General features: G+C 31.4%; 2 protein-coding genes across 2 annotated transcripts; one reads left to right on the forward strand and one right to left on the reverse strand.

Annotated features, from left to right (window-relative positions):
* Positions 1-10,791: 10,791 nt before the first annotated feature.
* LOC7456184 (uncharacterized) lies at positions 10,792-12,687 on the reverse strand. The gene is made up of 5 exons (XM_002298520.4): positions 12,405-12,687; positions 12,188-12,285; positions 11,800-12,093; positions 11,182-11,230; positions 10,792-11,080 (listed from the first exon to the last, which is right to left on the reverse strand). Exons 1-5 carry the CDS (start codon positions 12,638-12,640, stop codon positions 10,999-11,001), a joined length of 759 nt encoding a protein of 252 aa, XP_002298556.3. The 5' UTR covers positions 12,641-12,687; the 3' UTR covers positions 10,792-10,998.
* A 4,470-nt stretch (positions 12,688-17,157) lies between these two features.
* On the forward strand, positions 17,158-17,882 carry LOC7462305 (60S ribosomal protein L27-3). Its single transcript, XM_002300027.3, has one exon. The coding sequence runs from the start codon at positions 17,225-17,227 to the stop codon at positions 17,630-17,632; it is 408 nt and encodes a 135-aa protein (XP_002300063.1). The 5' UTR covers positions 17,158-17,224; the 3' UTR covers positions 17,633-17,882.
* Positions 17,883-26,286: the final 8,404 nt, after the last annotated feature.

A 26,286-nucleotide genomic window follows, 5' to 3' on the forward strand; every position in this document is an offset into this window, starting at 1 on the left:
TTCCTTTTCTTTAAACCTTCATTGCTTAATGATTTATCTTTCAGTGTTTATGCATAGAAAAATAGTAGCCCACAAATTACATGATCTTTGCCTTGATATGAGACCTTTGTGGAGCAGGCAAACCCGATTTTCTTTTACTTGCTATATGACGTGCGAAGTAAAACAAAAATCTGAGAACAAAAGGCTAAAAAAAAAAAAAAAAAAAAAACACTTGTGTTAACCTATAAAACTTGCATTGCAAATCATTTCATCGGAAGTATTAAATATGAAAAAATCATGAAGATTAATTTTTATTGGAAACATAAAATATTGAATGGTAAAAGAAAAAACCACACAAAAGGGTTCTAAAAAAATAATAATAATTAAAAGCCAAGAAAAAGTGCAAATCCACTTGAAATAACTCGTCAAACTCACATGTTAGGTCATGAAATTAGGATAACCCTATAAAAAAGAAAACATAGATCCATGAAGCCTATTTTACAAATAATAATAATAATAATAATAATAATAAATCAATGTCATGTAATGAGATATGTAATGAGATAAAAAAAAATAAGTAAAAAAAAAAATGATGTAAACCCATGGCCTAGGCCTTTTAAATAGAAACACCAAACCTGGAAAAAACACGAAAATCAAATTTCAATAAATTAAATGTCAAATGATGAAATTGAAAAAATAAAATCAATAAAAAAAAGATTCAAAAGAAAAAATAATAATTAAAAAAGTAAGGATCAAATTTGAAAAAGACATTAAAGGATGGATAATTTTGGATTGAAGGACTAAATTGAAAAGAAAAATCAATTTCATAAAAGAATTAAAGAAGAAACCACCAAAGAGAATGATGATAAAATCTAAAAAAGTAATTTTTTTTATTAAAGGATGAAATTGAAAACGCTTGAAAGTTTACAAAAAAAGATAAGGAACAAATGAAAAAAAAAGAAGGAAGAAATCATGACTAAATTTAAAAAATTCTAAAATGAAAAGCCTAGATTCAAGGATACAATTGAAAATAAATAAAAAAATATTACAAAAAAACCAAGAACAAAAATGAAACAAGTAAAAGAATGAGGATTGATACTCAAATATACCCGACCAAGGGAACTGCTCTGAAATTTTAAAAAAGAATTAGGATTAAATTTGAAAAATCAAAAAACAAAAAGTCTAGATTGAAGGATAAAATTGAAAATAAAATAAATAACTTACAAAAGGGCCAAAAATAAAAATCAAATAATTAAAAGAATGAGGACAGATATTCAAATATACCTAACCAAGGGACTGCTGTGAAATTTAAAATGTCAGGTGCGAATCTCGAGGGAGGAGAGAGAAAAAAAGCATTAGAGATAATCTGTCTATCAAAACCAAACACGTTTCGCCTATTGAGAAAAAGATGTTGTGAGGAATCAAATGACACGACGAAAGAAAGTTTTTAACCTCTATATGACGGCAAATGCATCGTTGAAGCGACGCAGCTTCTCTCACGCCCTTGACATGTTTTTTTTTAATGTTTTTTTTTAATTATTGTGAAAGGATAATTTACCCACATGAAAGCCATATACGCCTGAGTCTCGAAACATAAGCCCGTACACTTGGTTTCTTTTTTGAATTTCTTAATAGGATAGACGACACAATTATCGTTTGTCCCATTTGTTTTTTTTTTAAAAATTGGTGGACAACATGTCGTTTGCTTGGGTAGATGATGTGTTATTTTTTATGGTCACTGAAAAATTAGGTTTCAAGTTTTGGGACCCCCTAAAAACCCATATTTCAACCATTCGTTTTACCTAAAAACATGAAAACAAATCCTATAACCCTCTATAATCTTGTTTTTAGCAACAAAACACATTCTAATCGGTCTAAAAATTTAAGATCAAATTTTAAAAAAACTTTCTAAGTTTCGATTTGTTTTCTTTGGCATCATTGAAGGTAAAAACTACCTCCTTTAAGTTCCCATCTCAAAGAGGAATCCATAGATATCAAAATCACAATTATAGATGGTTAGAATTGGTTACTAAAAAGCTTTCAAATCTCCTCAAAACTTTTTGCTAACTTTCTCAAGACCTAGGGATTGAAATGTAAGAAAAAATAAGTTTGGGATAAAAAAAAAATCCAAAATTAGAAAGGACTAAATAAGGGGAAAAAATTTAAATTGATGGACCAAAGTGTAGATTTACACTCTTTTTGAACAAAAAATAGAAAAAAATGTTGCTAATTATTTTCAAAGTCAAATTTGATTCATGTTCTTTTAATCTTAGCCCCTTTAACAATTCTAAACTTTCTAATGCAAAATTGCAATGCTACTAAATTTCAAAACAATCCTCGACACTTATGGTAGGCATAAACTCAAAAAATAAAATAGAACGAAAAAACGTAGGATAAAATCAAAGTAATTTTAAAAGATCAAATTGAAAGAATCTTTATTTGAAGGATATAAAAAGAAATCTAGGGACCAAGAAGGAAGTCAAGCATTGCATTGCTCATAAATAGAAAAATATGAGAGGATGAACAGAGATAACAATAAAATGCTGACCTAAATTAGTTTCCTTGTTAATAATAATGTTAATTAATGTTAATGTTTCTTTCGAATATATTATTCCAATTCTTACTTCAATTATGTAATATTTATTTGTATATTTTAATTTCTTGATGTTCAAAGTATATTTGTTTGGGTGTTGCTGGAGGGACTGCATTTAGGAAAACAACTGTGAGTAATATGATCATTTCTTAGCTCCATGATTGACGCGTTGTTCTTGTCAATCAACTAAAATTTGTGTTTAATTTTAATTAGGTCAATTATTTAAATGATATTTGAGATCAAACAAAATGAGTAATTTGTTTGTTTTCATTTATAGGATTCATTTCATCACTCCCTAAGTGATGATACATTGTTAAAAGTTCAGGACGATAACTTTGATCATCCTAGCAAGTATTCTTATTTGTTTGTCTTTGCAACATCCTTCTGATCAAATTTTAAGGTTCATTGATATTTGTTAATGCTTGTAGAATTCCAAGGTTTTACATTGTGTTTGCTTCCTAGATGCCTTCCATCCAAACTTCTCTTTTCATGCATGGAGAAACTAAACATACCAAATTATGATTTTAAGACCCATAAAACAATTGAATTAGGAAGTAAGGTTTTTGGAATTTTGGTGTGAGTGCTTCAAAAGTAACATAAAGAAAATTCTTAACCCCATAATCATATCTCATAAGTAAATGATTTTGTCTCTTGATCTTTAAAATGATTATACAGAACATTGATTTTTGTTTTGTGCCTAGATTCATGACATTGATGAGTGTGATTTTTCTTCTAGGCTCATACCTACTTGTTTGGGTTAATCACAGGTTAACCCTTCAGACATCATTATTTTAGAAGGAATTCTAGCTCTTCATGATTCTCATGTTCGTGATCTAATGAATATAAAAATCTTTGTTAACATAAGTTCTTTACCATTATTTTATTTAAACATTTTATTGATTTCATTGTCAAAAAAGCAAGAAATTGTGCAAAGGATGATGACTCCAAACACTTTTGGATTGGAAAGATTTTGAATATCCTTTGTTTATGATGGACCATGTATAAACTGATCTTTGACATCAGAGAAGAAAGTTGAATTGATTGTATAGTTTCTAATGGATTAGTGTATTCCATATCAAAATTCTTTTCCTTGTAAGGTCCATGGCCAAAAGGACTAAAAAAAAAGGCTCAACATAAAGGCCAGACAAAAAGTCAAAACCCGTGAAAAGAGGGTTTGGCAGTATACCAGACCCATCTTTCTTGGGCTTGGCTACAAGTTAGGCCCAAGTGCCTGTGAATCTAGGCAAGATGCCAAACCCAAATCCCTCGGGTATGGCTACGTGATAAGCTCAAGTGCTTGTGGGTCTGACAAGATGTTAGACTCAACATCCTTCGACCTAGGATTACTTCGGATCTAAACGCTCAATATAAGAATCTAGGATCATCATCTCCCTACACTTTAGTCGTGCAAAATATTCCTCTAAGAGTCATCCATACGTCAATCAATATTATGTTAATTACAAGAATTGATCTCATCGACATTTATATCATGTGTAAAATGATATAGGACCGCTTTCTATAGGCACATGGTATTTCCATTAACATTAATGTTATATAATGAGAAACTTACATAAACATTAATGTTGATGCAAGGGTCTCCTGCCCTACTTGGAAGTAAAGAAGGAAAAGACTTATGACCCATCAAATAAGAGGAAGAAAGTTCAAGGTACAAAGGTTATAAATACTCTCTGAAACATTCAAAAACTCAAGTTTCACGACATACAGAATTCTGGAGCATCATTAGTATCAATAACAGCAAATACCTGAAGGATAAGGTTAGCAAAATACTAATCTAGCAACAATAAACACAAGGACCAAATTGTGATAAATTCATGAATCTTTGAAGATTCTCTTATACACCATTTATTATATGATCATTTTTGATAATGTTATAAAAAATCTGAGTAGCTTGAGGGTAAGACTTGTATCTTGGATAATTGATTAATCTCTTGATTTTGACAATTTGATTTGTTCTCTCTAGCCAAGTTGGCTTGAGATGGATGTTTGATACCTGAAAAAAATCTCCTTTAATGAAATTGAGAACTCTTTAATGATTAAGTTAATGATTTATTTTAGAGAAAATAGAATAATATTATAGAGAGATACTTTGGAAATAAATGTGTAGTATAAAATGAAGATTCCAAACCTCTTATGGTTTAAGGATTCATGTTCTATTTAAAACACATAAGTCTCTTATAGAGAGAAGGGGTTAAAACATAGTATTGCTTTGATAGTTTTAATGAGAAACAATATCTCTGACATATGTATTGATGACGATGGAAATATAATGGGCTTTTAGATGACTTTTACACACTATCCCTTACACAATATTAATATTGGTGGAAATATGATGGGTCCTTAGAAGACTTTTATACACCTAACGGTGTAGGGAGAGTAGAATCTAAAATGTATTTGTGTTCATGAGACTGGGCTTTTCCTCTAGGCTGAACCCAAAGGAGTTGGGTCCTTCCCCTGGCTAAGCCCAAAGGAGAGTGAGTCATTCCTTTGGTTGAGTTCAAGGAAGGTGGTTTTTTTTAGCCTATTAAATCTGGATATATTAATAGCCTCCCAAGTCCTTGTGATATTTTCACATAAAGACTTGTAAAAGTACCCGATATGACGAGTTTATTAAGTTTTTTTGTATGAGAAATGAGGTGAAAACCTTGGTTAATATACCAGATAGGAACATTTCTCATATATTACCCTTGCACACAAATGAGTTTGAAAAAACTTCTAAGTATGTAGATGAGAACCATGAAGGAACCCATACTTAAAAGAGTTTCTAGAAAGGTGAGGTGAAACTATAAAGGAATATATACTTAGAAACTTTTTTTAATCGGTGGAGAAACCTAATGAGAGTAAATGTATATTTAGAAAATTTTCTAAGAAACTGAGAGAAATGAATTCCTATCGACACCCACACTTAGAAAATTTCCAAGGGGCAAAAAAAAAACCCATGTCGAAGTCTGTACTTAAAAACAATTCTAAGGAGTAAGGGGAACCCAAAGAGAGTGAGGTGAAACCATAGAGGAATCCATACTCAGAACATTTTTGTAATAAATGGGGAAACCCAATGAAGATAAACCTATATTTAGAAAGTTTTCTAAGAGGTTGAGAGGAACCCGTAGAGGGTAGGCCCATGCTTATAAAACTTCCATGTGGATGAGGGGAACCGAAGGAGGGTAGGCCTATATTTATAAAACTTTCTAAGAATGTTAACGCCTATACTTAACAAAAAAATTTAAAGGGAAAAGAGGAACCCAAGAAGGATGAGCCTATACTTAAAAAATATTTTAAGAGTCTAATGGGAACGAATCCCTATCAACACCTATACTTGAAAAATTTCCAAGGAGCAGAGAGGACGAACCCATGTCGATGTTCATACTTAGAAAATTTTCTAAGGAGCAAAAAGGAACTCAAGAAAGGTGAGTCAATACTTAGAAAATATTCTAAGAGGTTGAGGGGCGCGAATCCCTATTGACGCCTATACTTATAAAATTTCCAAGGGGTGGAAGCGAACCTAAGGAGAGTGAGCCTATATTTAGAAAATATTCTAAGAAGTTGAGGGGAGTGAATCTCTATCGACGCTAATATTTAGAAAATTCCCAAGGGGCGGAGGAGAACCCAAGGAGGGTGAACCTATACTTAGAAAATTTCTAAAAGACAAAGGAGATGTATCCATGTTGATGCTTATAGTTAGAAAAATTTCTAAGAGGCAGAGGGAAACCGAGGAAGGGTGATATTATTGCACTAAAGAGACCAAGTCAGTCCATTTCTTGAAGAGTTATTGTATTTTTTTAAGAGTTGGAAGCTTGTGGCATCCCTAGCGATAATATGGGGCATGAGAGCCCCCTCAACCAATGAGAGAGACTAAACATAAGAGTGAGAGATTCAAGATCATCCCTATAAATAGCATAAGGTTTAGGAGCCTATCTGAAGAGAGTTGAGTTAGTTCTCTAAGTTCTAGTTAGCCTTGGTGGTATATATTTAACCATATGTCAGGGGTTCTACTGCTTTGTTAAGGTTGGTCATCTCAGGCTATCATAGAGGGTGAAGCTATTGCACTAGAAAGAACCTCTTCTAAGAAGATTGTGCAACCGCATTAGGGATAACCTCTTACAAGGAGATTATGCAATCGCACTAGGAAAAACCTCTTCCAAGGATATTTTGCAAGGGTCTAGAAGCTCCCATCAAAGATTTCTTGATAGAAAGTGTATCCCGGAGAGATGATTATTTTAATTTTAAAATATACTTCCTATCAAATATAATATATCTTGAAGTGAATTGTTGTACTCTAGGGAGCCCTCTGATCCATTCCTTGAAGAGTGATGCTATTGCATTAGAAAGACACTTTGTCAATCCTTTCCAAGGGTGAGGATGTCATTGATGCCTAGATTTGCTAAGGTAGCAAAACTTGATTTTGCTCTTAAGCAGCCAACACAACTTGGGTGATGGGTTGCACTTGATTGATGAATTGTTGGAAGTCCGAATGGGAAAAAAAATACTCGTGGTAATAGGTAGATCTATTAAGCGTTCCAGTCCATGTGTGTCATTGAATGACTTGGAAATGTCATTAGAAAGAAACTAATGGTTTTTTTAACAGTTTCCACAGACGACACTAATAATGATGTCATTAAAAATCTGAGTAGTATGGGGGCAAGATTTATGTCTTGGATAATTAGTTAAAATCTTGGTTCTGACAATCTGATCCATTCTTTCTAGTCAAGGTGGCTGGAGGCGGATGTTTGATACATGCAAAAGGTCCTCTCTGGTGAATTTGGGGACTTTTCGATAATTAAGTCAATGATTTTTTAGAAAAAAATACAATAACATTACAGAGAGATACTCTGGAAATAAATATGCAGTAAAAATTAAAGATTACGAACCTCTTCTAGCTGAAGGATTCATGCTCTATTTATAGCCTATGAGTCTCTTTATAGAGATGAGGGGCTAAAGTATAATATTGTCTTGATAGTTTTAATAAAGTAAAATATCATTGACATATGTATTAATGAGAGAAAATATCTCTGATATGTGTATTAAAGTTGAAGAAAATATAATGGACCCTTAAAGGACTTTTATACACCTAGGGGTGTAGGGAGAGTAGGATTAAAAAATGTAGTTGTGTCCATGAGACTAGGCTCTTCTTATAGGTAGAGCTCAAAAGAGGTGGGTCCTTTTCTTAGTTAAGCTTAGGGGAAGTTGATTTTTTGACGGGTTTCGAACCTATTAAATTTAGATTTATCAAATCTCGAATCTGTTCACGCTACAACCTAGTCATACTTCTAGGGATATTGTGAAACAAGTTTCTCTCTTGGTACAACTTATATGTTCCTAAGACAACTATAGGCTTTGTTTTCTGAAATTGAAAACGTGCATACAATCAAATTTCCTTTGACATAAGTGTTGACTTCATTACTTGTGATGAGTAATATCCAGGTAACAGTGATTTCATTTTATTACAAGCCTAACCAGAGAATTCAATATAATAGGTATAATATATTATATAATCTTCTTTTGCAAGGTTGATATCATATTCTTTTGTATTTCTTATTTAGAGAAATTCAATAAATATACAGATTTTCTTCGAGTAAACATGCAAGAAAATATGAGATGTAAGGTAGGCTATGTAATCAGAAGAAAAACTACAGACATAATGCATATTTAAAACAAGGATCAGGCATTTTATACCACGGGTGCTTATTGTATATAACACATGTTCATCTGTTTGTTTCCAAGAATGGTCACCTATAAATAACCATCAATAATAATTTCACCGTGTAGATTCTGACCTTCAACTTGTAAGGAGAATTCGGTGTGATATTGTTGAAAGAGGGAGTAATATCAAGAACATGCTTGACCAAGTCTGTGAAGTTCATTGATTGCCTGAAATTTCAGCTGCTAGATTTAATCTAACTTCCATAATCATTGCTAAATGAAGTTCCTTGGTCATTCTGACTTGAAACAAGTTTTAAGTAGTTCTTGGAAGACTTTATCTTGTTTTTTATTCACTTACAGCTTACAAGTTGATGTTTGTATTTCCAGTCAAGCAATTACTATTCCACTAGTTTGAGTATTATGGGTTTTAGATATTCCTCTTACCAGCTAGTTACATATGATTTGCAGTACGCTCGATATGTGAAGCCGAGTTTTGAAGAGTTTATACTGCCTTAAAAAAACATATGTCGATGTTATAATCCCCCGGGGAGGAGATAATGATGTCACAGTCAACTTGATAGTACAACATATCCATGCAAAGCTTAGCCAACATCATATGTGTAAAATATATCAAAATCTTTATGTTATACACTCAACATTTCAGGTAATACTGTTAACTTGATTTTATTGTTGCAATTTCTTCCGTTACTTATCAGAAACCTTTCTTTTTGTAACAAAGTTTTGAATAATTTCGTCAAAATTTCTTGATTTGAATTCTCACAATCTTAAGTGTGAGAGGAAAAGGAGAATTATCCAGATGCAGGAAATGCACACATTTGTACGTGATGTCACAACAAGGATGCAGGTCTATGTCATGGGTTCATCTTGGATCTTCTATTCTCCGGTGCATCTTCTATTCTCCAGTGCAGTCTTGAATTTGCACATTCTCCAAGTTCCATAGGGCCTCTCATTAATTCACCAAAGATTGATCTTGGATATCTCACCTCTCTAATGTAGTTTCAGACTGGCACCACTCTCTAGTTGAGGGCTTTCACTTTCTAGTTGAGGGCTTTCATGTCTTATGTCATCTCATGAAGATTACATCCTAAGAACTTTTCTAAGCCCTTCATGGTTCCTTTCCAAATACTTACAAAAGTTTTTTAAACATAATGCACACCTCTATACACAGGCTTTTTAGTTTATTACCCAGGGTTTCAACCTCTCTTCTCATATGAAGAAAATTCAACGAACTTATCATAGTAATCGGGTATTTTTACAAATCTTTACAGATTAATACCACAAATACTTGGGGGCTATTGTTGGATCAAAATAAAATGGACCAAAAAAATCCTCCAAATAGGGCGAAGAAACACCCTTAAAAGCCCAAAAAAATATCCTTTTTAGGATTGGGCTATCACAGTTGAGCCCATACCAAGATGCATGAGCTTGAGCATAGTGACAGGATCCCATATCAGGTGTGCTATCACGCCCAACCTTGCTTGTTGGGCGTGACACCTTAATAGGCATGTCATGCCAAGTTAGGAGTGCTGGGCACACCAGCACCTATTATTAGGTCTAAGCATACCTAGATCAATTTAATTAGGGTGGTGGACATGCCAACATCTAATTTCTTAGGGTGGTGGACATGCCAACATCTAATTTCTTAGGGTGGTGGCCATACCCCCAACACCACGATAGGCTCGGGCACGTGCCTCTAGTCCAACACTCACTTTTGAGACCCCACACAGGTCATTTTGTATTTTATATTGATCCAATATATATTATTTTAAGTAGAATACAATTTAAAATATCACAATAGTAAAATTACATTTTAACATATTCTCTCCACAAAAAGACAAGACTCATAAGTTATAAATATATCATAAATCCTTCAAGCCAAAGGTTCATAATCTCTTTATTCTTAACACTTTCAGCATATATATTTTCAGAGTCCATCTCTCTAAAATATCATTATAATTTCTTTTGTTCCCTTTTTTCTTGTTTTTTATAAGATCTCATATGTTATACTTATGGAGAGCAACTGATTGGGATGAGGAAGTTTTGTTTCAGAAATGATAGATAATAAACCTCTTCAAGTTAAGAAAGATACAAGAAAATATATTATTATGAATACAACAAGATTGGTGCTAGATTTGAGGGTTATTAAAAAGATTTTGGATGTGAATTCCTCAAGTGCGGTTGTTTAAGAATTGGTATCTAGTAAAACAATTTAATTACAATCCTTACAAATCTTGAAGCCAGAAGGACAAAAAAAGAGAGAACACTACGTGTACCAGTGGAATTTACTGTGCTCTAGAGAAATGTGAAGGCTACTACTGGAAATGAAAAAACTACGGCAGTTGCTAGATCAGGGGAAGAATACTCAACAACTGAAATAATTTGATGCAATATTTTCATGAGGTGGCGTTTACAGGAAAAATGCATCCTCTTTCTCTTCAGAGAAGAAATGTTTGGTTTTTGTGAAACGGAGAAGAAAACACACAGACACGCCCCTAAGTCAGTAGAATGTTCATCATTGCTAGATTTAAAACAAACGGCAATCAAACAAAACTTCAAAGTGATTTTCATATAATTTACTAGACCAAAAAACCAATAGCAAGGAAAATCTTTAAGGAGGAAACCAATTTGGAGACATCGAGTTCTCTAGTTCCTAACATTGACTTACTTTTTGACATTGCAAACGGGTAACAGTCCAAATACTTTGTTTTACAATCTCTAAGAAGTGAGGACACGTGCATTTGAGCCGATCAGCTTGCAGGATCCTTCTTACTCTTCTTCTTTCTAGAAGCAGAGCTGCTGGGTCCAATTTCAATTGACATTCTCTTAGCCCTGCAAAACAGAACAAAAAAGAAATGTTCTCTAAATAAAGCCAACATGAAGAAGAAAATGAAGTTCCAAGAGAGTACAGGAACATAGAGGAAAAAACATACCGCGTAGAGAGCTCTTTTGATTCCTCGCCATTATCTTCGACTGCATCATCTGTGAAAATATAATCAAATTAAAGAGAATACAAATGTAGCTCTACGTAAGTTTGCTAACCCAACATCAAGGCAGAACTGAAATGTTGTTTCGCAACCATTTAAATCAAGATTATTTGGCTTCCCTCAAAAAGAAGAAGTATGCAAGCAATATTCTTTCAAAAGAGCACGCAGAAGGAATAGAAGCGAAAGACATCATTATCAAAGTAAACTTTGATGAAGCTACCGCGCAAGTTGCCAAGGTTAAGCAAAATAATTGACAGCATAAAATCGAGCTAGTGCCATCACTTGAACACATCTCACCTTGTAACAAATCACTAGTGTACAATACATGCTGTTGCTGTCACTGTATTAAAGCTAGTCTGAGTTTGTGCTAAGCTAAGAACTGTGGTTATACCATCAGGGTAACTCGTCAATGTCTGGAAAAAATTATTTCCCAAACCTAGGTATGTTCACCATCATTCTGATCTTTTACATTTCTGTCCCAAAAATTGCTTCATTGCTTGCATAAAAACCATAGAAAGCAGAATCATAACACTAAACAACTAATACTTTTTTTTTGCAACACACCTGCTGGATTTTCTTCCTGGCTTTCGTGCTCGGACTCCGCATCAGAACCCCACCGATCTCCTCCATCGTCAAAGTCCCAGCGTTCTCCAGCAGGTGGAATCCAGAAATCAGTTTCTTCCAAATCACTGTCCTTATCAGAAGAATCCCTTACTTGAGAAATAATTTCCTCAACCTTGTTTTGCTTCTTCTTATTCTTTTTCTTTTTCTTAGCACCATCCTGGCTCGACTTCAATTCTTCCTCAACTTCCTCCGCTACCAGTCCATTGGATTCCAATTTCTCCATTTCCTTTTGCTCTGTCCACAACAATCATTTCTTCAAATCTTAAAAAGAAACACAAGCCAATACTTGTGCAAAATTACAGTACAAATTTTTTTAAAAAAAACAAACCTAATTTGTTAAGAAACCTCTTCCCATTGATGTGCTTCCAAATATGTTCCTCAGACTTGTTGACAGTATCCCCAGTTAATTTACATATCAACTTTGAACTAAAAAACAAACGTAAAAACAAAATTTTATTACATAAATTAACGTTAAATATCCAAATGGGTTACTAGAAAAACAAAAACCCAGAAAAGAAAAGGTGTAGTTAAGGTTAGCAAAGTACCGAGAGAGAGGGTCCTGCTTGAACATGTTGAGAGGGGGTTTGTTGTTGGCTAGAGCAAAGTCTATCAGACCCAAACGGCAGCGTTTACTGTGTGAATAGGATTCTTTGTCTTTGGCTAACACTTCGTGTCCACTCTCTAGGCACTTGAACCTGCCATTTTCGAGCTGTGTGAAGGTAGGTGAGCCCAACAAGTTGCTCCCTTCCTTCGTCTCCATCTTCGTGCTCTCTTCACTCATCGCCGCCTTTCAGCAGAAATATCAAAAACAAGTCGAGCTGTTTTCTTTTCTTTTGCTTTTAAATCTGATAGCTGACGCGTCGTTTTGTATTTATTGCTTCAGAAGGAAAACCGGCATGTCGTATGCACTCCGTTCTTCAAACATTAGACTTGCTCTTGCCTAAATTAATTAAATTAAATTATTAAAAGAAAACTAAAAGATCCGGTGGTTTTTCTATAACCACACTCACAATGCACCGTTGAGTGTAACAGAGCATTGTGAGGTTTTTTTTTAATTATTATTTTATTTTATTTGGTCACTTTTTTTCTCTAATTTAGAATCGAGCTTGGTTTATTTTGGCCAGCTTGATATGAATACTAGTGATATTAGGGAATAAATATAACTCTCAGTTGAATTTAGATAGCTTAGGGATCAAAATATAAAAATAATTGGTGCGTGTAACAAACACGTCAATGCGTGGAGAAGATTATTGTGTTGTGGTGGCTTATGTGAATTCCTTCCGAGCTTCTAAAGCAATCTTAAATGATATTGGTGGAATCTTCTTAGTGGTGGCATCTTTACGAGGCAGTGTGTGTTGGTGTTAGAATTCCAATGTAGTTCTAGCGATTTATTCTCTTTTTTTTTCTTTTTCTTTTCTCTCTCTCATTAGTTTTCGTTCCTGACTCTCTCCAAAATAGAAAAAAAAAATTGTTAGTTTTTTATATCAAATATGATTTTTATTCTTTTGATTATTGTTTTTAGCAGCAATTGTTTTTGAAATTTATCATTTAATATTAAGTTAATTAAAAATTGAGTTTTTTAATTTTTATTATTTGTTTTTCACGGGGCTATCTTGGTCTTATAATCTATGTTGTAGATTTGGTATGTTTATCTAAGTTTACTTGAGTCTTTTTTTTTGTTAATTGATTTTTTTATCTCATCTTTTAACATTGAATTTGTTGGAAATTGGGCTTAATAATATTTTTTATTGGGTTATTAAGGTCTTAAACCCAGAGTCACGGATTAGATAGGCTAATCCAGGTTGACAAGAATTATTATTTTTTATCAGTTTTTCTTTTAAAAAAATTATTTTTTCCTTCAACATTAATTTGGTTGTGAATTGAGCATTGTAATTTTTTTATTTTTTTTCTTTGAGGATATCCTATTTTCACAACCTGGATCGCGTGTTTGACAGATTAACTCGGGTTTTTTTTATTTATTAATGCTAAATCTTAGGTCCTTATAAAGCAAGTTTTGTTCCTATACTTTATCCTATTTTATCTAAATCTTTCACACTACCATCAAATACATATTCTACAAACAAACAAAACCACGAAGCTTTAGAATTATTATCTTGTGATTAAGAATGGGTTTAAGATTACTACAATGTAAAGCGTTTAGGGTAAGTTGACATGAGAATCCTTATAACTAGAAATTTATGAAAACACTGAGTGAGAATTAAAAAGGACCCTGTTGCTAAGTGTTTTCTAGATGGTGAGCTACATAAGAGGGTTTATATGCATTATCAAGATGGTTTCATTGCTCAATGTAAAAAAGACCATGTATGCTTATTGAAAAAGTCATTGTATGGCTTGAAGTAGTCATTGAGGTAATGGTATAAAAGGTTTGATACTTTTATACTTGGACATAATTACTTTATGAGTGATAGTTGTGTGTATTTCGGGAAGCTTTTAGATAGTTTATTTGTGTATTTATTTTTGTATGTTAATGACTTATTGATTTCCTCTAAGAACATATTTGAGATCGAAGTGTTGGCAAGTTATATTTGTCATAAAAAAAGTATTTTGAGAAGGTACTTTAGCGTTTAGGTGTGGAAAACTGCAAGCCAATAAGTACTCCGCTTTCAACCCATTTCAGGTTATTTTCAGGTTCATCACTAGAAACTGAGGAGGAGAATGAACGCATATCATGCATTTTTATATGTTAGTGCAATTGGAAGCATTATATATGTTATGATCTACCGTTGTCCAAACATTTTACATGTTGTTATTGTAGTTCACAGGTTTATGAGAAATCTTAAAAAAGTTATATGACATGTCATGAAATGGACACTCCATTATCTTATAGGTACTACATATATAGGCTCAGTATATAACACGAGTAGTAGCACTAGAAGTAATGCTGGGGCCTTTATAGATTTAGATTACACTTGTGATTTAGATAGAATGAGATCATTGATAGGTTATGTTTTCACTCTCTTAGGGTATGTCATTAGTCAAAAAACAATTTTACAATCCACTATTGCCTTGTTTATAACAAAGGCTGAGTATATGACATTAATAGGGGTAGTGAAAAAAGCTTTATAACTGAAATGTTTGGTTAATAATCTTGGTTTGTGATATGAGTTGATTGTTATACATTGTGATAGCCAATGTGTTATTCATCTGGCCAAAAACTTGATGTACCATGAAAGAACTAAACATATTGATGTCAGATATCACTCCATTCTAGATATCATGTAATAATGTGTTGTATTAGTGAATAAAATTGTTATAATTGAGAACCCTGTAAATATATTACAAAGTCTATCATATAGTCAACTTCAATTGGTTGAACTCGATTGGTTTATGTAGTACTTGAAAGATGTTTAGTGGAGACAATATAAGAGGAGTTCAAAAAGTTGGATCAATTTAAGCTAAAATGGAGATTTGTTGGGTTTGTCTTAAAATATAAGCCCAAATAAGAAAATGAATACTCGTGTACTTAGTCTATGTATAAAAACTTAAAGTTATCATATTTTAGGGTTAAGGTTTATTTGTAAGTACTTCCAATCTCTACTCTTTAGTGACGAGAGAAAATATGAGTTTTGAGTTACTTGAAGATCTTAGATGAGAGAGCAATTTTGTGTGACATATTGTAATCTCTTACTTTTTCATAGCAAATTTCTTTAATCATCTTACTTATGAAGTAGACATAAGTTGTCAAACCATATAATTTTCTCGTGTGCTTTTATATGATTGATTCTACTTGTTCTTTTATATTTCTTATTTGCCAATTGGTTTGAGACTCTAGGGTTGTTTCCATAATAATAAGAAATTATATGTTGAAGAGAAATTTTTTTTAATAAAAAATTCGCCACTATAAATGATCTTTAGTCTTTACTTTTTCATTGGACAAAATCTCCACACAATATGAAAGTAGTCGATGTAGAGAATCATCCAAGTAAGAATTAGTTGTTGTAGAGAATCTCCACTCCGTATGAAAAAATATGTTAGAAATATCAACTTAACATGAAAATAGCCATTGTGGACAATTCATCTATGCAGACATTATTCTTTGGAAAGAATCTTTACTTAATAAGGAATTATCCACCTAAACAAAATCTCTCTCAATATGAAAGAAATTGTTGCATAAAATCTCAGTTAGATTGTGCAAAACTCAACTTGGCCGGTTTTGAAGCTCAACTTAGCCTATTTTGACCTAAATCAACCTATAATTCCATTATTTAGTTGTTTCATGTATAAGCAGAACAAGTCAATTGATTGAATTTTGAGCTTATAGTCAACTGGTTTTACCTATATTCATCTAATTATTCTTGCTTTTTTTTTTAATAATTTTTAGTCAATAATACATTATTTAATATAACAAAGTTTAAATTAATTTATTTTTATTTGATTAACAAGCTTGTTCATTTTATGTGCTTGAATAATTCTGTTAACTTTCTGTAAATCATAGCTAGAAAAAAACCAATTGATAAGAGTGTAAAAAAAAAATGACACAAAATTACAACGACTAAATTAAACTTCATTGATTCTAAAACACCGTTGCATTCTTGCTCATTTTTAGATGGTGTTATTCCCACTCATCAACTTGTTATTCTCACTTCATCTTTTTAGTTTTTAAAACAAGTTTTTTAATGTTCCTTGAAAGTAAGAAGAAGTTGAAGAAAAAATAATAAATTATTAGTCATTTTCTATATAAACTTTTAATATTGAAGTCACTAAATCATTAAAAAGTACTAAACTATTAGTAATAATTTATGATTTATAGTCTATAATCTTTGGCACACCAAATATATAGTTACTTATTCATAAGTTTTGCAATATCTATTGACTTAGTTTTAAGTTTACAAGAAAAAAAAAATATCACGTAACTTGTATTTTTGAAAAATAAAATTATAAATATTTAGATATAATCTACTATTTTCTTGTATTATTTTTTAAAATCTTATTTTTTAACTATGAGGATTTTAATTTTTCTTTTTTATTCTTATATTCTTGTTATTTCGTTAAGCACTTTGATCTGACCAAAAGTAAATTTTCAACTAAAAAAATGACCCTAATTTAGAGAGAGAGAGAGAGAGACTAAAGCAAGGGGAAATTTGGCTAAAAGGAGCAACCGTTTATTTATTCGTGTTTTTCATCTTCTAAACTTATATTAAAGTAAAGTAGAAGGACTAGAATGAAAGTTATAAACATTTTCTCTCTTTCCAGGCCTCTTCGGCCCAGTCCAATCACAAATCAGCCCATTAAAAAAACAGCCCCTAGGGTTTCATTTCCCATATATACATCACCAGCCACCCTGCATTAGTGCTTCTAGGTTTGCAAGCGGCAACAGAGACAGAGAGCGGCAAGAGCAGCGAAAATGGTGAAGTTCTTGAAGACAAACAAGGCCGTCATAATCCTGCAAGGAAAATATGCAGGTCGCAAAGGAGTAATCGTCAGGTCCTTCGACGATGGTACACGTGATCGCCCGTACGGCCACTGTTTGGTTGCAGGGATTAAGAAGTACCCAAGCAAGGTTATCAAGAAGGACTCAGCCAAAAAGACTGCCAAGAAATCCCGGGTCAAGTGCTTCATCAAGCTAGTGAACTACCAGCACCTGATGCCCACACGTTACACGCTGGATGTGGACTTGAAAGATGTTGTGACCGCTGATTGTTTGTCAACCAAGGATAAGAAGATTACTGCTTGCAAGGAGACAAAGGCTAGGTTCGAGGAGCGGTTTAAGACAGGCAAGAACAGGTGGTTTTTTACAAAGCTGAGGTTTTGATTTAAAAATGGTCTGTCAGTTGTTGAGCTTTTCCAAGCCTTTATTATTATGATGGATTTTAGCAGTTTTGTTGATTTTGGATCTCTCTGGGTTTTTTTATAAGCAAACTCATTGCCTGGTTTATTGTCTCTGTCGATGCTTTTAATCCTCAATCTTTAAGATTAGTTTGCGAGTTACATTGCTGTTCTTGTATTGTTGCTCAAGCTTGGTGTTTCTAGCATTTATCTATTAATAACCTTTTTCTTTTAAATTTAGCATGCTAAACTTTGTTGTTGATTGAAATTGGCCAAAAAAATAATGATATGCTAGGCTTAAAATAAGCAAATTAGTTTGTTCTACGGTGCTTGTTTGTTTCTCGTAGGTTAGCAACTGCTGTTTATTAGTCTGAGTCTGCCTTTTGAAGTAATAAAACCTTCTGGATTTATTTCGATTGATCTCGTGAAATTGTTGGTCCAAATGTTTGTACTCTAGGATTATCTTTGTAGATGGAGGAAATTCAAATACCAAACCTCATTTCCTCTATACACTATGGAAAAAACTTTTTCGGTTTTGGAGCTTATCCATTAGCTGTGTGTAAGAGGGAGCTAGAGGTCGACAGTGGTGGCTTGGTCCATTACTTGTGGATGAAGGTTATGACTGAGCAAGAGGGATTTTGGGAGCAGTTAGAGATAAGGCTGTCATAAAGGAAAGATGTAGTAAAGTTTGCATATATTTCCAACTGAGTGTTGACACATCTAGGTAAGAACTACTCCGATTTGATTTGTTCTGGCCACCCAAGTTGATAGCTGTGCAAGACCCAATGTGAGAAAGGAGAAGAGATTATTTGGTTATAGAGGAAGGGAGGGTATCTCTCATTTCATGCTTTAGTTTTGTTGGAAATCATCATTCATGACATAGGATGGTTGCCTAATCTAGCTTTTGATATAATAAGGTAATGGAATCTACTCATGGACCAATGCATTTGGTCTCGAGTTGTAATTTGCCACCATTTATTCTTTTGAAGTAGATGGATTTAGGAATCTAGTTAGCTCGGGGTGTGGTAATGGAATCTTGTTTTGTAGAAGTTAAGTGGTAGGTATTGTTTATTTAATTTACCATGTTTGTAGTATTTGGATCGAAAGAACGACAACATATTTCGCATTTCTTTCATAAAGCAGAAATTGGTAATATGTTGTGCATTAATTTGCTTGCTTTTATAGCTGTAACGGGTTTTATATTAAAGCTTGATAATGTTATTGGGGTACGGGGAAGTCCTCATCAGGCATTATTATGTTTTGTGTTTTGAGTTCAAATGAAATGGGGTGTCTTACATAGGGAAGCTCATGGGCAACCATAGAGTGACCATTGACTGTTGATATACATTGTAAAATTATTTGTCTGGTTTTCTTTCATAGAGAGAGATTACCTCCCCTGTTGATCTCATCATATGCTTTCATGTACTGAGAAATCTTGCATCCTTTCAAGCGTGTAGGGCTGTTTCCTTGGATGAATTTTGGTGATCAGTCAATCCTTTTGTTTTGATATTGCTTTCCATTTTAGTTTTCTCTGTTTAGACCAATATGATTTTAGCTTTCTCTGTTTAGACCAATATTTTTGTTATTTATATTTTGAATCGTGTCTGGATTGGATTGATTATATATAGAGAAAAACCAGTAAAACTTGTTGGTTTTTTGGGTTTTTTTTATAGCCACTCAATTGATTCTTATAGAATAAGGGCCAAAAACAAAATAAATTCCTAAAATAAATTAGATAATTGCATATACAAACAAGAAGATATGAATTTATCCCATTAATATATATAAATGTAATCACAAAATTTTGCATCAAGTAAAACTTATTCAAATACTAGATAGTAACATTGTGAACTTTATATTTTAACAAGGGTTTGGGATAAAAAAAGTATATTGTTGTTATGAACAAGGGTTTTTTTTTATATATTTTAAATAAGATATTTTGTTTTAGTTCCCAAAATCAAACTAGATCTTCTTCTTTTTTTTTCAGTTTTTTAATTGGTTTTTTTATTTTTTTCCTCGGTTTAATTACTTTTTGGTTTTTTCAACACCCATCATGCTGTTCTGGTTGACTTCGTACCGTCACTACTCTTTTAAATGCAATATTTTTATAATCGCTTGTATATATTACAAATATATACAAGCGAGTTTATTTTCCTCCTCGGAAGAGGCCCAACACCTAATAAGCATAATAAAAACTCTATAAATCACTTATCAACCAAAAAAAAAAACCCCAAAGTCAATAAAAAAAAAAAAACTTAATAAAAAAAATCTAAACAAAACCCAATATATTTTTTCAAGCATGTTTATTGGAAAAAGCCACCATCCTAATAGAATAATAGAATAGAAATCGTTGACATAAAAAAATATGAGTTTGTCTCTAGAAAATAGTTATTTACAAACTGTCTCTCCCTCGTAGTTTTCAAGCAAATTTCTCTTTTTTTTCTTAAATTTAAGGCCTGAAAAGTTAAGAAAATAAACTTTAGAACCAAAATAAAATTGCAAAACTTAAAGGGTTTGCAAAGTAAAAAAAAGAAAGCAGGTGAATGAAATAAAATGTTCCTTAGAAAATTTGAGATTGACCATAAGATTTTTTCTCGTTTTATACTTTGGTCCTTTTTTAATATGGACAAGGAAGATTGCAATTGAAAAAAAAAATGATTATTGTGATAATCCATGTTTTATATAGAAATTTTAGTATATTTTATAATTATAATTTGTAATTGTAATATTTTGTCTAGTAGGGTATTTATAAGTTGCTTGTTTTGAATCTTTGTAATTATGGTGTAATAAGTATGGTATATTCATCATTTTATTAATGAAAGTTCGTGGGTTAAAAGAAAAAAAGAATATGTCATATTAAAAAATCGTTTGGGAACGCAGTGTGCAAACCGTGTTTTCAAAAAATTCAAAATTTTTTTATTAAAATTTAATATATTTTGTATGTTTTGGATCGTTTTAATGTGTTAATATTAAAAATAATTTTTAAAAAATAAAAAAAATATTATTAATATGTATTTTAAAATAAAAAATTATTTAAAAAATAATCACAATCAAACTGTTAAGTTAATTTTAAATGGCTGGGCTCGGGCTTTGGTCACCGTTAATTTCGTTCATACAAAGAAAACAAAACAGTGGTCCTAGATATGTTCCATGCCTACGTTACAGACTCTAGTGGCTGCTTGTCTGCCTTGCATGCACCCAAACAAACCATGTGGGCCACCCTCGAGAGACTTCTGGTATGCATTATCACCGATTCCTTTCACTTTGAGGATATTTACCATCACAACCACATGATTAGCCATTTTAGCCAATCAATCACAAAATGGAGAACCCTACCGAGTTAGTGTAGTAGGTCCCTCAGCATTTAATCCCATGGTCCTTCCCTTTGACACCTGTACCTTTTAGTGCGCTCACATTTTATCCAATAATAAATAATAGTTATTCAATAGATATTTACCAGCTTATTAGTCTGGACTCTCCAAGCATGCCACGGCTGCTTACAGTAAAAAGAAATTTGAACATTAAAAAAAATATTTAGGTGTTGGTAATATGTTTTTTTAAAAAAAATTAATTAAAAATTAAATAATATTTTGATTTAATATTAAAATAAAAAATATTTAATTCATTTAGATTAACTTGGGTTGATTTGCAAAACTCGTAGGAATAATCTTGAAAAAAATAAATTGAAATGCTCAATCTCGAATTAAAATAGTGTTGAAGGATAAAATCAATAAAAAACAGCATTTGATTAAAAAAATAAAGTGAACTCAAATCAACCAAGCAAACTCACGACGGAAGTCATACATGTCATCGGATTCAATAAAAATTTTATTTCAGAGATTATTTTTCATTTAATTATACAATAATAAAGCGCATGATATTTCTTTTTTGTATGAAACAATATATTTTTTTAAAAGTAAAAAAAATCATGATAGGCACGTGGAGTCAAGATAGCAAAGGTATATCATCATCAACAAATAATGAAATTGTATTCTTTTAGGTTCGAATTAAATAAATAAAAATAAATCATCGATAACAGACGATATAATTAAAATTGAGGGACAGAAAAAGTATTAAATATAAAAAAGAAAAACAAATAATAGCATGGATATTGTGGATTAACCTGTTAAATTTGTTACTTAGATAATGGATGCTATTGGGTTCGATGATTTCTTTTATCAAATTTTTTAAACCAAATATAAAATATAAAAATAAAAAATATATCAAAAAGAGCCCAACCACATGAGCATGATCATTAAAAAAACAACAACCTAGGCACGAGGGCTTCTCCTCAAGCCTGTGCATGTCTTGTTTTTTTATTTCTTAAAGAGACGGACAACCTGTCATCAATGTAATTTTTTTTTTAAAAAAAGACAACAGATTATGTATCGTTTGCTTTCCGCAGATTCCATCGATTATGGTCGCTCAAAAATCAAGGGTTTGGTTTTTTATTTATTAAAAACTCATTTCAACCTATGTTTTTACCCAAAACAACAAAAAAAAACTTAAAACACCTTGATAAATCTATCCATGACCATAAAAAATGACTCAAAAAACTGATATCAACCCAAAACCAAAATTATTATCGGGGTCAGATTTACCATTTCGAGAAAGGAGAAGGAAAAAAAAATCTAGGTCGAGCTCCTCTCATGAAATGGAACCTATTGATACAAATATCAACCATTTTATGTTCGAAATCATCAACAATGATGAGTTTCTCTCTTTATCCCAAAATCCAGCAAGCCTTTCTCTCCTCTCATAAAAAATACTGAAAATTAGGGAAATAAAGTTTGATGCTAAAATTGAATTTCAGAAAACTAAAGGGATTAATTACCTAATACCTAAAAAAGATGGCAGACTAAAATCAACTTTTTAAATGAAACTCTAAGACACCATTCTATTTTACCTGCCTTTTGCACTTTAGTTCTCTGTTTTTCAATTCAACCCTTTCTTCCAAAACAAATATGCAATTAGATGCGAAGAGTTCAATCGTGAAAAAAAAAAGTTTAAGGACCAATAAAAAATTTAAATAAATTTGACTATTTCAACCTAGAGTGATTTGTGAAAGAGTGAACAGTGAAAGAAGCTACAATGAATTTTCCACACAACTTAGTGTTTTGTATAATTAAATCATTAACTTGTGCCATGCTGCTGCGAGTTAGATCAAATTTTTTTAATGTGAGAAAATATCAAACTAGTGTTAGTGTATTTTCGAATTAAAAAAATTAATCCTAAACTCAAAATATGATGCATATTAATATTTTTTTTTTAATATTGACACTGACATATTTGATGATGTTGTTTTTTCAAATATTGAAATGACTACAAATTGGAGCGACTCGGGTTAACTTGTCAAATCTATGACTCGGGTCATGAGACTATGATAATTTTATAGAAAGAAAAGAAAAAAAAATTATGAAGTATTCCTAAGCAACCTAATTTTAAAGGACAAAATTACAAAAAAAAAACATTAATTAAAAAAAGATATAAAAAAATACATGAGTCAACCCGAATTATCCTATCAAACTCATGACTCGACTCATGAGATCATGATAACCCCATAGAAAAGAAATTGAAAAAAAAATCATGTAGTTCAATTTCCAAACAACTCAATGTTGATGGATGAAATCGAAAAAAAAATCAATTAGAAAATACCTTAAAACAATAACTCAAGTCAACCTAAATTAACATGTTAAATACGCGATCTGAATTATGTGATCGATATAACTTCATAACGATCAAATAAAAAATCCATGATACCCCGATAACTCCACAAAAAAAAAACTACGAAACCCAATTCCCAAAAACCTAACAATAAATGATGAAATTGAAAAGAAAAAACTAAATAAAAAGGAATATTGAGTAGTTACATGGTGAAGTTGAAAAGAAAAATATTTAATCGAAAAAGGATCTAAAATATGAATCGAGACGACCCGTGTCTACCTGCCAAACTTATGACATAGATTAGGAGATTGAGATGACTTCATAGAAGGCAAATAAAAAAAATTAAAGCTCAATTAAAAAAAATACTCAATTAAAAAAGGACCCAAAAATATGAAGAGAGTCAATTCGGGTCAATTTATCAAACTCGTGACCCGAGTTATGAGATCAAGATAATGCCATAAAAAGCAAATCAAAATAAACTGTAAAGCTTAATTTCCAACTAACCCAATGTTGGAGGATGAAAATGAAAAAAATCAATTAAAAAAAAACTTAATTCAACCTAATCTAACTTGTTAAGCTCGCGACTTGGATCATGAGACCAATTTAAATTTATAAGAAATTAATAAATAAAAGATTACGAAGCTCCACTTCCAATATATCAAATGTTGAAAGTTGAAATCGAGAAAAAAAAAACTAAATCTATAATACCAATATATAACCTAACATAAAGAAGAAAAAAAAAGCACAATTCCCAAAACAACCTAAAATTCAAGGACAAAATTGAATAATAAATAAATATAAAGAAGACCAATTATTATATGGTGAAATTAAAAAAAAAAAAAAACTAAACAATGAAAAGCAAAACAAAACACAAAACACTATCGCAATAATAGTGTTTTATGGATGTGGCTACAATATTTTAGCCACACCCTTTAGTATTTTGTTAATATAAATACCCAATATTTGATGAATATAGTATAAATAATAGATTTGTTTTTTCTATGTTACGTCGCAGGTCGAGTCAGGTTTTTTCTAACACAAAACAATATGTTAATGTGATGATAACCCTAGTCAATGCAGGTTAAATTGACAAACGCGTGAGATATGAGATTGGAATACTTGTAGAATGGAAAGCGAAACAAACCACAAACCTTAAGACCTAAAAACCTAATCTCAAAGGATGAAATTGAAAAAAAAAACAATTTTAAAAAAGTGTCAAAGAAAAAAACTCGAGTCAACCCGGGTTTACTTTACTAACCCGCCACCTGCGACATGAGATCGAGATTGAAAAATTATTTTGTTTAAAAATGACACAGAAAAAAGGATCCAATTTAAATAAATAAAAAAATAATTGAAAGTAAACCCGAGTCACCCAAGACTAACTTGACTAACTCAAGACCCGATATAACCCCATAAAAAGAAAAAATATAAAACAATTAGAAAGCTCAAGATCTAGTAGCTCAGTGTTAAAGGATGAAATTGAATAAATAAATAAATAAATTTAAAAAACAAACATAAAAAATCCAAAACAAATCGGGTTAACTTGACTAACCAACGACATATGATAACCACATAAAATAAGAAAAGGATATAAAAAAAAAAGAGCAATTAAAAGAATAAAGACCCAAATTCAACAAAAAAAAGAAATAAAATGTTAAGGGATAAAATAAAAAAACAAATTAAGAAAAGAATAAAAAAAGCAATTAAAAAAATAAGGAATAAAATTGGATAAAAAAATAAATGAAATAAAATGTTGAGGAACAAAATTGAAAGAAAAAAATTAAAAAAAGGATAAAGAAAGAAATTAAAAGAATGAGGACCAAATTTGGATAAAAAATAAATGAAATAAAATGTTGAGGGACAAAATTGAAAAAAAAAGAAATTAAAAAGGATAAAAAAGAAATTAAAAAATTAAGGACCCAAATTGGATAAAAAAATAAATGAAATAAAATATTGAGGGACAAAATTGAAAAAAGGAAAAAATCAAGAAAAAAATTAAAAAAAAATAGCAATCAAAAGAATGAGTACCATAGTTGATATAAAAATTAAATAAAATCAAATGAAAAGAGATGAAATTAAAAAAAAATTAAAACAAATAAAAACAAATAAAAAAGAAAGAGGACGACAATTAAAAAAATAAATAGGACAACTCTGAATTTTGGCTGACTCAACACGAATTTGAAGGAGAAAAGAGAGGAAACAGGGGGAGTAGAAAAAAAATCCAACCCCTGAGAATTGTGATACACGCATTGCCTCATCAGTTGCATTGTCACTAGATACTTCAGAAGACACGGTAGTTGGATCTTTTTAGCCTCCAGAAGACGCCACACAAGCCATCTAAAGGATGTGTGCACACGTTTTTTTTTTTTTATTATTTTTATTTGTTAGAAGACGTACTTACCACTAATTCAAATAGATTATAATTAAAAATATAAACATGATTAAAATATCAAAATACCCTTTTACCCATTATTTATTTTTTTTAACTTGAAGGGCAATGAAATAAGTTTACTATTTTAAAAATAAAATAACATAAAAGCTCCTCTTATCCTTTAACTTTTTGTTTATTTTTTATGAGCATTTATGTCCTTTAACTGTTAAAAAATATTGATAAACTATTATACCCATGATTAATTTCATAATACCAAATGAATTTCCTAGTAAATACCATTTTATCCTTGTAGAATATACCCCCAATTAATTTTATAATATCAAATGAATTTCATGGAAAATATCATTTTACCTAATAAAAAACCATTTGATTTTTGTAATGAAAGACAAAAATAGTATTTCACTATACTAATCCACATTAACATTGCAATGTGTCAAGCCCTTAGAAGTTTGAGGGGTTTAGGTTTTTTTAATAGAAATTCTTTACTTAATAAATAATAAAAAAGATATAAATGTGAAAAAACCTGACCGTGGATAAGACCATACCATCCCTATATCAACTCAACGGTGTGAAACTATATAGTG

The sequence above is a fragment of the Populus trichocarpa genome, chromosome 1 (genome assembly GCF_000002775.5).
Source record: "Populus trichocarpa isolate Nisqually-1 chromosome 1, P.trichocarpa_v4.1, whole genome shotgun sequence".
NCBI lineage: Eukaryota > Viridiplantae > Streptophyta > Magnoliopsida > Malpighiales > Salicaceae > Populus > Populus trichocarpa.

Bases quoted from the DNA above. Each gene is read 5' to 3' on its own strand.
- LOC7456184 (XM_002298520.4), bottom strand. From the start codon at position 12,640: ATGAGTGAAGAGAGCACGAAGATGGAGACGAAGGAAGGGAGCAACTTG. The intron at 11,231-11,799 runs GTGTGTTGCAAA...ATATTTTCACAG, and splicing joins CCAGGAAGAAAATCCAGCAG to ATGATGCAGTCGAAGATAAT. The intron at 11,081-11,181 runs GTATGTTTTTTC...TCTGTTTTGCAG, and splicing joins TCAAAAGAGCTCTCTACGCG to GGCTAAGAGAATGTCAATTG.
- LOC7462305 (XM_002300027.3), top strand. From the start codon at position 17,225: ATGGTGAAGTTCTTGAAGACAAACAAGGCCGTCATAATCCTGCAAGGA.